The following is a 12,976-nucleotide window of genomic DNA, read 5'->3' on the forward strand; positions in this document are numbered from 1 at the left end:
TGGCTCAGTGGTTAAGAATCCGCCTGCCGATGCAGGGGTCACGGGTTCGATCCCTGGTCCGGGAAGATCCCACGTGCCGCGGAGCAGCTAAACCCGTGCGCCACAACTACTGAGCCTGCGCTCTAGAGCCCGTGCGCCACAACTAACTCCTGAGCCCGCTTGTTGCAACTACTGAAGCCCGCGTGCCTACAGCCCGTGCTCCGCAACAAGAGAAGCCACCGCAACGAGAAGCCCGTGCACCGCGACAAAGAGTAGCCCCCGCTCGATGCAACTAGAGAAAGCCTGCGTGCAGCAACAAAGACCCAGCGCAGCCAAAAATAAATAAATAATCTTTTTTTTTTAAGTTTCATTATGTAGGTAGGATTGAAGCAATCACTGATGATTACTTCACTCCACCTCCAGCCCCTCTCCCTGCTCAGGGTCGTGGGGATGGGGCTGAAAGTTCCAATCCTGGAACTACATGACTGACTCCTCTGGTGACCAGATCCCGTCCTGAAGCTACCTAGTCACCTCATTAGCATAAACTCAGGTGTGGTCGAAAGTTATGAATAACACAAGACGCTCCTATCAGGAAATTCCAAAGGTTTTAGGAGCTCTGTGCCAGAAACCTCAGACAAGGAGCAAGTATATATTTTTCATGATACCACAGGTAAGGACTCTTATTATCCCCATTTTCCAGATGGAGGAACCGAGGAACAGCTGCTAAGTAACTTGCCTTAGGCTACACAGCTAGGTATAGCAACAGCAGGATTTGAACCCAGGCAGCTCAGCTCCAGCTCCACACCACCAGTTGCCTTGCTGTGTGGGACTCCGGGGACTCATGGAGCGTGGCCTTGCTCAGAAGGGAACCCTTAGTGCAGCTCCCATCAGAAGGCAGGGCAGACAGCCTCCCTGTCGGGGAAACAGAGTGTAATCAGGTACAGTGGGGGTGCCGGTAAACACCAAATTTACTGCAGAAAAACAAAGCCCGGATTTGTAGCCACTTTCTGTGGTGTAAATAATCCCACCCAGGAAAGTGATGGATTGGGAGACTGAGATTAACATATACACACTATATATAAAATATAGTATAAAATACATGTAAACTATGTATAAAATAGATAACTAACAGAGACCTACTGCATAGGACGGGGAACTCTACTCCATATTCTGTAATACTCTATATGGGAAAAGATTCTGAAAAAGAATGGAGTTATATATATATGATGGATTCACTTTGCCGTACACCTGAAACTAACACAGCACTGTAAATCAACTCTACTCCAATAAAAATTTTTTTAAAAAATCCCACCCGGGGAAGATGTTAAGCTACCAGTCTGCCGTCACTGAGTGTGGAGTTGGGAAGAGACGCGCTGGGTTGGCCTGTCCTGCACTGACTGCAGGATGCCTGGACACCGCGTCAGGTAGAAGCTCCCTCCTATGGTGTGAGTTTAACGCTCCCTCAGAGCTGGGCTGAGCAGGCAGCCCTGATAGTCTCTGGAACATGGGCAGAGCTTGGTAGGAGCCCTCCCCACTGATGGGGACGCCTGCCCAGGGCCACAGAGGCAGTCCTGACAAGGACATTAGAAAGTCCTCAACCCCTGGCCTCACCCTACATCCAGCCCAGTCCTTCTACCCTTTCTGGAACCTGGGGACCTCCCATGTTTTGTAGCTTAGCTATCCATTTAACCCACTGTGGGCTGTGTTATTACCCAGCATTTCCATGCGTTAGAAGGAGGGGAGTGTATATGGATATGTGTGTACGTGTGTATGTGTGTGTGTGTGTGTGTGTGTGTGTGTGTGTGTGTGTGTGTGTGTGTGTGTGTGTGTGTGTGTGTGTGTGTATAAATGTGAGCATGCTAGGGTAACAGGCTTCCCACTCATTCGGTCCACCGTATTGCTTAGGGTGATTTTTATTTTTACTGTTATTTACGTTTTTTCTTTAATATTTTTTGGCCACGCGCTTTGTGGGATATTAGTTCCCCGACAGGGATCGAACCCATGCCCCCTGCAGTGGAAGCATGGAGTCTTAACCACTGGACCACCAGGGAACTCCGATATTTACATATTTTTGCTTATATGTATTTTCTGATATGTTACAATAATCAGAATCTCTTCCTGGCTTTATTTCCTGCCATGCTTTTCCCCAATAAATAGATTTTCTTTAAATATCTGTAATCATCACAGAGCAGGTTTTGTCTGTGTTTCCTGCCCAGCACCCATTTTGCCTTCTTTTGGTAACAGCACCCCAATTTCCTTTGGGGCCCAACTTGACTACCACTTACAGGCCTTATGTTTCAGTGGAGCTGACCCCATGCCCCCTTCCAGGCCTGACCAACCGGGGTTTGGTCCCCAAGCTGTATAGATTTCTTCAGAGAAGGCCACAGGAACCCATGAGACTCAGGGCCTGAGGTCTGCCATAACTAGTGAGGAGCAAGGTGTCTGCACTGGCCTGAAGCTGCTAGCAGCCTGCACCCGGAGGAATCTTCCCCCAAATCTAGACATCAGTGAGAAAGGAGAACCAAGAGAGGGAGAGAGAAGATTGAATCTTGACAGCATCACTGAACTCTGTGCAGAAACTTTCCCTTAGACTTCAGGTTTCTGTGAACCAATAAATTCTTTTATTTGGATTATTTTTGCTCATACCAGTTTGAGTTGATTTCCATTCCTTCCAGCTGAGAGTACTAACACATCTACATAGTGCACATTAAATATTATATCCTGTGTTTTGGGTGATATTATATACAAGCATTTTGCCATGTGTCTATGTAAGCTTTATACAGTGGCATAATACTCCATAAGCTGGGTTTACCCTAAAATAAGAATACCTATTTAATAGAAGAGTCATTGTCCCTATGAGACAGGAGTTGAAAAGAAATCAAAGACAAATTTTTTGAGACGAATTTCCTCTTCCGAACACTACGTAACAAAGGCAGGCAATTTTTGAACTGGACTAAGAAAAAAAAGCTCTTTTAGATATATTTTCTTTTATATCTGTGTGTATATATGTACATTTCATGTAACAACAGAATATACATTATGTTCTACGCCAATATTATTTAATATTTATTTATAAACAGACAATATTTTTGTCCCCAAATTTTAATAATCCTCTCTGCTCTCTGACATGCATCCCTTTTTATTCTCCTCTGTCTTTCCTCAGCACAGATTTTTAAGACATGTGAAACTTAACAAGGGTAAGTGTAAAGTGCAACATGTAGAATCAAAAATTGAATTCCAAATGGAAGGTGAGGACAAGGAGTTTGACTTAAGTGCCTATGAAGAGTGCCTGATGGTTGTAGCGGGTCACAGGCTGTCCATTAGGTGACATCAAGAACTTGCTGTGTACTTAGTTTCTCTAAGTCTCAGTTTCCTCACCTGAAAAGTGGGAGAATAACACCTGTACAGTGTCAGGTACTCAATGCAATATGCCAACCTTGATTTTTAGGACAAGAAAATATCCAAAAAAACATTGAACAACCACCTGACAGGAATCTCATAACTGTCAGAATTGGATAAGGATTAACTTTAGCTGCATGTAATAGAAGACCCCAAATAACAATAGTTTGAGAATATATGTGATTATTTTCCCTCATGTAAAGGAATTCTGGAGGACAGCAACAGTCTGGTGACTGGTGTGGCATCTCTAACCATGGGTCCCTGATTCCTTCTATCTTTGTGCTCCACAAATTGTGTGGCACTTCGTGTGTCCCTGCAGCCTCAAGTTTACCTCATGTAACAAGATGGCTGCTGGTGCGCCAGCCTTCACATTCTTTTTTTGTGTGTGTGTGTGGTACGCGGGCCTCTCACTGTTGTGGCCTCTCCCGTTGCGGAGCACAGGCTCCGGATGCACAGGCTCAGCGGCCATGGCTCACGGGCCCAGCCACTCCGCGGCATGTGGGCTCTTCCCGGACCAGGGCACGAACCCGTGTCCCCTGCATCGGCGGATTCTCAACCACTGCGCCATCAGGGAAGCCCTTTTTTTCTTTTTTTTTTCACATTCTTGATAACAGGATGACAAAGGGGAAAGAGCAAAAAGGTGTTCTGCTCTTTGAAGGATCGTTTCTAAAGTTCCTCTCAATACTTTCTGCTTACATCTCATTGGCCAGAAGATCTTACCTAGCTGCAAGAGAGACTGGGAAATATATTCTTTGTCAAAGCACATAGCCACCCTGAATAAAACTGGGTTTCTGATCCTAAGGAAGAAGGGCTACTCCAATGAGCACTGAGCAGTCTTCTCCATGATTCTTTCACAAAGTACAGGGTGGCCCCACCCCCAACAAAGTTGGGTTTGCCCTGTGACCTCTGAGATGGCCACAGAGTATACATGGGGAGAAGAAATACTTATTGAGCATTGAGCCTGGTGCTGGGAGAAGTGACAGCAACTGTTACCTACTGATGTGGCGGGATTATGGCAGGCCTCTCTCTGCATTAGCCAGTATCCTTAGCACTCCAGTCATTCAATATTTTAATATCCCTTCTGGGTGTAAAATCGTGCTGGAGAGCTTGACTTCTGAAGCCAGACAAGGTTCACATCCCAGATTCAGTGCTTATTAATAGTGTGCCTTTGAATAAATCACTTATTCCCTCTGAGGCTAAGCTTCCCCATGTATAAAATGGATATAATAATGGATCCACGCCTACCTAGAGACAACGGGGTAGTTGGAAGGATTAGATATTTAGCTCCTTCTCTTGCCCGTGATAAGCAGGCACGAAATGTTAGCTGCTAACCCCCAAGGGAAGCACAGACACAACAGAATAGAAACTTCACTCCAACCACCTTCTTTTTTTTTTTTTTTTTTTTTTTTGCGGTACACGGGCCTCTCACTGTTGTGGCCCCTCCCGTTGCGGAGCACAGGCTCAGCGGCCATGGCTCACGGGCTTAGCCGCTCTGCGGCATGTGGGATCTTCCCGGACCGGGGCACGAACCCACGTCCCCTGCATCGGCAGGCGGACTCTCAACCACTGCACCACCAGGGAAGCCCCAACCACCCTCTTAATGAAGAGCGCAGCACAAGTAGATTTATTTGGGTCTGCAGGTTTCCAAAGAATACTCGAGGGTTTACAGATCTTTTGTTATTCTCTGCCCTCCCAGCCTAGTTAAACAGGGAGAAGACGGAGACTGTTTATCCTGAGTCACAGGGTAAAACTCTGTCTTAGCTCATTTGGGCTGCAGATTCAGTGTCCAGTGAGAACCTGCTTCCTGGTTCACAGATAGCAGTCTTCTCGCTGCATTTCACATGGAGGAGGGGGCCAGGGAGCTCTGTGTTGTCCCTTTTATAAGGGCGCTAATCCCATTCATGAGAGCTCTAGCCTCATGACCTAATCATTTCCCAAAGGCCCCACCCCCAAATACTATGACGTGGCAGATTAGCTTTCAACATATAAATTTTGGGGTGGGACACAAACATTCAGTCTGTAGCTCCCCACAACCAAACACAGTCAGGGCTGGGAGCTGCCCAGGCTCTTAGCCTTCACTTGTTCCTACTCACCACTGCTGCGAAACTGCCTCTGCAGAAAGACTGGCCAAATCAGTCACCAGTGTGGACATGGAGGTGCCGGCAGTGGTCCCTTATAACATGTATTATAAATCAACACCTGCATTCCATTCTCTTTCATCAGTCACAGCCATCCGGACTCCCTGTGGGCCCTGCACCTGTATATAACTTCCATGCTTTTCCAAGACATTTGCCTCTCTCTCTCCTTAGATACCCGCAAACTTGGCTACGAATAGTCCCATAGACTCAGCCCGCTAGGGCAGCCACTCCGGAGGCTCAGGACCCTTGCTCTGCAGGTGCCTGTGACATTGCCAGCTTCAACAGCCCCCTGTGACCTCACCACCTGGACAACTCAGCCCAGCGGGGCCATGGCCACTCCCTCAACCAGCACAAGTGACAGAGGGCCTAGATGACCCCCATGCCCTCGGGAGAGGCCAGAGCCTCCAGCGTCCCCACACCTGGTGGTAGCAGGTCTACAGACATCCCAACAGTGGGGTCCCAAAGTCAGGTGCCCCTCCTCGCAGATGTCCCAACAGCTCACGACACTGCAGCATTGGCTGAACAGCAGGATGTAGATCAGCCTTCCAAGCCAGCCACCTTGGGGGCCACGTCAGCATCTGAGGATAAGGACAAGCATGGAGCTGCCGTGGGGCACGCCCAGGAGCCCACAGGAGCCCACAGCCCTGCTTGCCCCCCGGCCCCAGGTGCCCTGCAAAGGTCCATGGGCTTCCAGAACCTAGTGCAGAAAGTGCTGGTGCAAGATTCGAGTATGACTCAGAATCCTCAGATTTTCCAACTTTACTCCCTGATTAAGGAAGAGACACCACAAGCGGCAGGCGTCCCAGACAGGGAACAGGAACTAGCTCCATCTACCCCAAGCGCTGAGGTACAGTCCCTGCAAAATGTGGAGGCTCAGCCCATCGTGAGTACAGCAGATGCCAATGACCGGCTTGACATGGGCTGCTGACACTGCTGAAGCTGTTGAGGAGAAACCTGAGGGTCAGGAGGCCTTGAACCCTGACACTGATGCTTTGCCATCAGCCCCTGCCTCGCCGGGTGGCAGCCGTGCAGAGGAGGTCCCTGGACTCCACGGCCAGTGAGAACAACTACATGCGCTCCATGACCAGCTGGCTGGGCGGGGGTGAGGGGTCCGTCAGCTCCCTGGCAGACATCCTGGCGTGGTGGGACACTGCCACGGGCGTGGCCACGGGCAGCCTGGCCTCCGGCCACGGCTCCGTGACAGACCTGCTGCACAACCCGGGGCCCAGCCTGCGCTCCATCTCCAGCATCCTGGGGAGTGCCACCTCTGCCTCGTGCTCCGGGCCGGCAGGGGGGACCAGTCGGCCCTGCGCTCCATCACCCACACGCTGGAACCGGTGGAGCGGAGGACCGTAGAGGACATCCTCTCGGCCACGCACTGCCTGACCAGCCACCTCGCCCCACGCCAGGCCCACGCCGGCCCCAACTTGGACGATGCCCCGCGCTCGACAGCCTCCCGAGACCCCGGGAGCACTCACGCCCTGCTCGCTCATGCATCCCTATCCTGGACGGCTCTCCCCAGACCGGGCAATAAATCACCGGCGAGCGTTTATTTTCCAAGCGCCAGCCTCATACATTGTCTGTGCAGCGGGCACAGGGTGGAGGGACAGGAGGGGACTAGGGTGTTCTGGAAACAGCAAGGTGTCCCCTGAGGGCTTCTCGGGTTGTCGCATTCAGGGGCTGGGGGCCAAAGTGCAGAAGGAAAAGGGCCTGGGCAGGGCAGGCGTCGCGGGGCTCAGACCTGCACAAATTGATCTTGGCTGGACCTCTAACCAGGTAAGTGCATTTCTTTTTTTTTTTTTTGCGGCATGCGGGCCTCTCACTGTTGTGGCCTCTCCCGTTGCGGAGCACAGGCTCCGGACGCGCAGGCCTAGGGGCCATGGCTCACGGGCTTAGTTGCTCCGCGGCATGTGGGATCTTCCCGGACCAGGGCACGAACCCGTGTCCCCTGCATCGGCAGGCGGATTCTCAACCACTGCGCCACCAGGGAAGCCCAGGTAAGTGCATTTCTGAGGAAGTAAGATCTGGCCCTTCCCCACGCCTACTGGCTTAGCAGGCAGGCTCAGGACACCCAGCCGGGCCCTCTGATCGTGGGATTGAGAGTGTGGGGTTGAGAGCCGGGAACAAGCCCAGTGTGGGCTCAGACCCCAGCACGGCTACTGGCCACGGGCCAATCCCTTCACCCTCTGAACCTCCAACCCTCCTCTGCAGAACAAATAACGAACCCACACCATGAAGATGTTATGAGATGTGAGGGAAACAACACAGGTCCTAACACATGATGTCTGGCACTTAATAAGCTCACACACTTCAGCTGCCATGATTATTACCTTCCAGCAGGCTGGGGACACAGTGGGATTCAGGGATCTACATAGGGTGATCAACAACCCCGGTTTGCCTGGGGTTCCTGGGATGTGGGACTTTCAGATTTAAAACCAAGAAAACCCCAGGCAAACCAGGATAAGTTGATCACCCTAGACCCGGGTCTCTTTACGTGGTGTTTTTTTTCTTTTTTTTTTGGGGGGGGGGTCTGTGTTGGGTCTTTGTTGCTGTGTATGGGCTTCCTCTAGTTGTGAAGAGCAGGGGTTACTCTTTGTGGTGGTGCGCGAGCTTCTCATCGCGGTGGCTTTTCTTGTTTCAGAGCACGGGCTCTAGGCGCATGGGCCTCAGTAGTTGCAGCACATGGGTTCAGTAGTTGCGGCACACAGGCTCTAGGGCACACGGGCTTCAGTAGTTGTGGAAAACCAGCAGCCCACTCTCTGGCTGGACACAGTGCCATGCTGGCCACATGACTTGGTGAGTGAGGATCTGGCTGGACATCAGCCCCAACTCCTGCCCTTGGCTGGGTGCCTTATACAGGTCACAACCCGCACACCTTCACGCTGCAGCCCTGGCTGTGGATTCCTTCATTCATCCGTCCCTCATTCCCAGCAGAGTCTCCAAATGGGAGACCTTGGCTGAAACCAGCCCACTGATGGATGTGCCCTACACAGTGTTTCTTTTCTTTCTTTTTTAAAAAAATGTTTATTTATATATTTATTTGGCGGCGCCAGGTCTTAGTTGTGGCACACGGGATCTTCGTTGCCGCTTGCGGGCTCTTCGTTGCGACATGCGGGCTCTTTAGTTGCAGCATGAGGGATCTAGTTCCCTGACCACGGATTGAACCTGGGTCCCCTGCTTTGGGAGAGCAGAGTCTTAACCACTGGACCTCCAGGGAAGTCCCCCTACACAGTGTTTCTTAAATTGGGAATTAGCTGCTAACATTTAAAAGCCAGGAGATTTAAAATGAAAACATGGATTTCTGCTTCTCTTGAGAAACCTAGGGCTCTTATTTCTTCTGGGCCACCGGCAGCTGAGCTGCCCACTTTAGAGGGAAGTACGTGGCCTGCGTCAGTACTGAGCCGCCTGCCTTATCCCCACGGGCACGCGTCTACCACCCTGCCACCCCTACCCGGCAGATGGCTCCTGTGAGGAAGTCTGATGCCAGGCCCCAAGGGGATGAAAAGACAACCAGGTGTGTCTATCCCCTTCCCTCAAGGAGCTGCCACTTTCTGTAGATGAGACGTGACCTGTCCCCATGTAGTGAAAGCAAAGAATTCAGAGGAGGGAGATTGTCAGTTCAGATCCCAGTATCAGGGCCTCCTTGAGTCAGACCTAAAAAAAGAGGAGAGATGGTGTCCCCGACAGAGGCATGGACAACAAAAGTCGAGGCAGGCGTGATGGGGGCTTGGTTGGGGAGGGTGGCTGAGCAGCTCAACCTGCCTGGAGCCCAGGGCAGAGCGTGGGAGACAGAGCTGCCAGGGTGGACCTCAAATGCTCTCAACAAATATCTTCTGAACCAGGTAAGTGCCACTATATGCCAGGCACTGCTAGACACTGAGACTGCAAAGGTGAATGAAAGACTGAAACCAAGCTCAACCCAGGTCAGGGGAAGGGCTGAGCCAACTAGCACAACTGCCAAGTGCGGGCGTGTTTGGACCCAGGGTTCAGCCGTGCCCTCGGGGCTCTGTCTTTCCAGTTCAGCCCCTTTGTGCTGGCTCCATTTTCAGGCACTCAGCCACCTTCCTGGAAAGAGAGAGGCCCTTGTTTCCACTGGATCTGGCAGGAGAGTCCCAGGTGAGGACACTGCCAGGCCTGGCTTGGCTCCCATGCTCTCTGCTGAACCAATTACTGAGGCTGTGGGAGTGCAATACCTCGTTACCTGGCCTGGGCCTCATGTCCACCTCTGAGGCCAGGGTCAGCCCAGAAATGGGGGTTCCCCACAGGAAGGGCTGCTGGACCAACACCATTTTGTGTGTGAAAGCCAGTAGAGTTGCAAAGAGCATGGCTTTGGGGGTCAGGCTACCTTGAATCCTGGCTGTACCTCCTTCTAGCTGTGTTACTTTCATCCCCCGCCCCACCCCGTGCTTTGGTTTCCTCATCTGTAAAATGACAATACACCGACGGCGTCAGGCTGCTGTGAGGATTAAATGAGTCAAGTGCTTGGAAAGGTGCCTGACACACAGTTGAGTACAATATAGGTGTCCACGATCACTGTGATCATTAGGACAGAAGGCTTCTACGGAGCTATGTACTAGGAACGGAATTCCCCTGCTCGCCCCTGGCCTTCCTCTTTACGGGGGGATTAACAATTGTGTTGTCCAATATGCCTGGCAGTGCATCTTCTCTGCAGGTGGGACCTGCAGGCAGCCAGGTGCTACTGCACCTGGGCCAAAGGTCAGGGCTGTGCACTCAGGGCTGAGGAATCCAACTTGCAGAGAAGTGGGTGCACCTCAGCTCTGGCCAGAGCGAGAAAGAAAAGGCCCAGAGGCAGGAGCTTGGAGAAATGCCCCGTTTTACAGGCAAGAGGAAGCAATTCATAAGACACAGGAGCAATCAGCAAGCGGGGGTGACCCAGCCCATCACACGAGCCTGTGAGCCCACCGTGTTGGATGAATAAAAACCAAACAACTATTGAACCATTGGGGAGAGGCAGTTAGTAGAGACAGAGGTGGTGCGTAAGGGGAAAAAGAATGAGTGGTCGTCAGAATAACAGGGTGGCTGTGTGTAGGGTACTCTTTGGTGTTGAGAATTGAGGCACAACAAAGTTATAAATTCACCCCAACAAAGCTGGTGCCTCCCCACCCCTTCTGGTTTATATGTTAGGGTTAACACCTGACAGCCACCAGCGTTTCTCTAGGATCAACAACAGTCTTTTTGGTTGTATGTTCTGCCACTGAGAGATTGGCCAGTAAGCAGAGGTTCTGCTTAAAGAAACATTTAGGCTGAGCTAAGAGCCATGGGGCGGGCACAACATCCTAACCTCTGAGCCCGGCTGGGGCATGGCTAACAGAAGGAAACCGACAAGTCCCGGGAGACAGCAGAGGAACACTGTGGCTTCAAGGGTAGGGCTTGGCCGAGGAGTCTCTGGGTGGGCAGTATCCAGTGAACCTGCACTGGCCCTCCCTGTGGAGTCCTCAAGTGGGCACTGCGGTCCTAGAAGATGGCCAAACCTCTATTTCCTCATCTACAAAATGCCTCACAGGGATGCTGTGATCAAGAATGCATATAAAAAAACAAAAAACAGGGCTTCCCTGGTGGCGCAGTGGTTGAGAATCCGCCTGCTGATGCAGGGGACGCGGGTTCGTGCCCCGGTCCGGGAAGATCCCACGTGCCGTGGAGCAGCTGGGCCCGTGAGCCATGGCCGCTGAGCCTGTGCGTCCGGAGCCTGTGCTCCGCAACAGTGAGAGGCCCACATACCACAAAAAAAAACACACAAAAAAATAGCATTTAACAGTAGGCACGTGACACGTTAGTTTCTTCCTTCCTTGTGTTTTTCTGCATTGTCTGTATATTGGGCAGGAGTCTCTTAACGGAAAGTGACAAAAACCCACGGATTTGGTGGACTGGGCAGAGAAGGGCTGAGAAGGAACCGGCTTTCAAGATGCCTGGTGTCAGGGACTCAAAGGTAGCAGGATGCCTCCATTGTTATGTCCTCTGCCTCCATGGCAACCCTGCCCCTCCCCCAGGCTTCTGCTTCTCGTGGGGAACGAGGCTCCTGGAGGCTCTGGGCCCACAACCCTTCGCTTCCCAGACCAAGAGGAAAGGTCTGGTTCCCTGCTCCAGTCTGGTAAATCCCAAGGGGAAGGACTCTGGTTGGCCCAGCCTGGATCACATGTTGGAAAGGCCTTCCTCAGCCAGTGCCCGTGGTAGCTCTCTGAGCAGGCAGTTCTGGGCACCCTGAACCACGCCCCTCCCAAAGACAAAAGGAGGGAACCAGGCAACATGTCCTCTCCTGGCCCGCCTGGGTTCCCCACAGCAGGTGGCACAGCCCTGACCTCCCTCCACACCTGCATCTGAAAGCCCCCCCGGCAGATAATAGTCACTTGTCCCACGAAACCAGGCTGGCACTCCGGCTGAGATCAGCTGTTTGCACAAGACCACACAGAGTCCAGTCTTAGGTTCTAAGCCCTGCGGAGTGCCCACCGCTACATGTGAGCTTGTCCGGGAATGTTCTGCCCGCAATCAGAACTTTCCCTTAACCATGTGCTTTGGAAAGATCTGAGGCGTTGTGAAGTGTTCTCCCTCCAGCTCCATGGATTGAAAATTACTCCTTTGGATCTCTGAGTTTTAAATATCAGTCAATGAGAAAATAGGATTCACCTAAAACACATGGTTTTGTGTCCGACCACTTGTATTTTATGAGTTCTTGTCAAAATGCAGTTTTTGATGGCCCCTGAACGATTCTGGGCCTCATCTCCCAGCCTGCACTTGGGGATTCAGCACTTTATAATCTGCTAGGGTGTGACGTGGAGGTGGGCAGGGAGATGGAGCAGCCTCGGAACAACACCCATGCCAGAAACTCTGCGAGGTGGTCAGGTAGCTCCCTCCCTCCCCACTCCCCCCACCCAGGGGTGGCCTGGCCAAAGCGCACCCAGCACAGCAGGCACGGAAGTGAATGCCTCAGCACAGACGCCAGGGGAAGGCGCAGGAGTGTCGCAGGGAACCAAGGATGGGCGCAGAGTGGCGGTGAGCAGGGCCCACTGTGTCCTCCGCCAAGGCAGATGGCCTAGCGCGGCTGAGATGTCCTAGGCGACTGGAGGGGAGGGGATTGGAAACGCCCCGTGCTGCCACCTGCTCCTTGTTTCCAGAGCAGGAACCCAGGCTGGGGCCTGGTGAGAAACACTGGAACCAAAAAGGGGTCAGTCAGATGGGTGACGGTGAACAAAGGCCTTTCTCTGGGGGAGAAATCCCGGCTGGCTGCGGGGCTCACTTAGGCCACCACGGGGCCCTCACCGGCCGGCCCGAGGCCAGGCGGCGCTGTTTCCTCGGCTGGGGCCGGTCCCCTTCCGTCGCGGGGAGGAGCAGCGCCGGATCGGAACAGAGGGTGCGGCCGGGAGGGCGAGGGGCGGCGAGGACCGCGCGGCCGGGCGGGGTCATCCACCGCCCTGCCCAGTCCCGCCGTCTCCATGGCGACGGCT

General features: G+C 52.4%; 1 protein-coding gene across 1 annotated transcript; it reads left to right on the forward strand.

The window, feature by feature from the left end:
• The first annotated feature begins 5,886 nt into the window (after positions 1–5,886).
• TEX44 (testis expressed 44) lies at positions 5,887–7,736 on the forward strand. The gene is given in 6 exon segments (XM_059052899.1): positions 5,887–6,428; positions 6,430–6,534; positions 6,536–6,813; positions 6,816–7,057; positions 7,194–7,292; positions 7,728–7,736. Coding segments are annotated over 6 exon segments (1,275 nt in total).
• Positions 7,737–12,976: the final 5,240 nt, after the last annotated feature.

Source organism: Kogia breviceps, chromosome 2 (assembly GCF_026419965.1).
Source record: "Kogia breviceps isolate mKogBre1 chromosome 2, mKogBre1 haplotype 1, whole genome shotgun sequence".
In the NCBI taxonomy this organism is placed as follows: Eukaryota; Metazoa; Chordata; class Mammalia; order Artiodactyla; family Physeteridae; genus Kogia; species Kogia breviceps.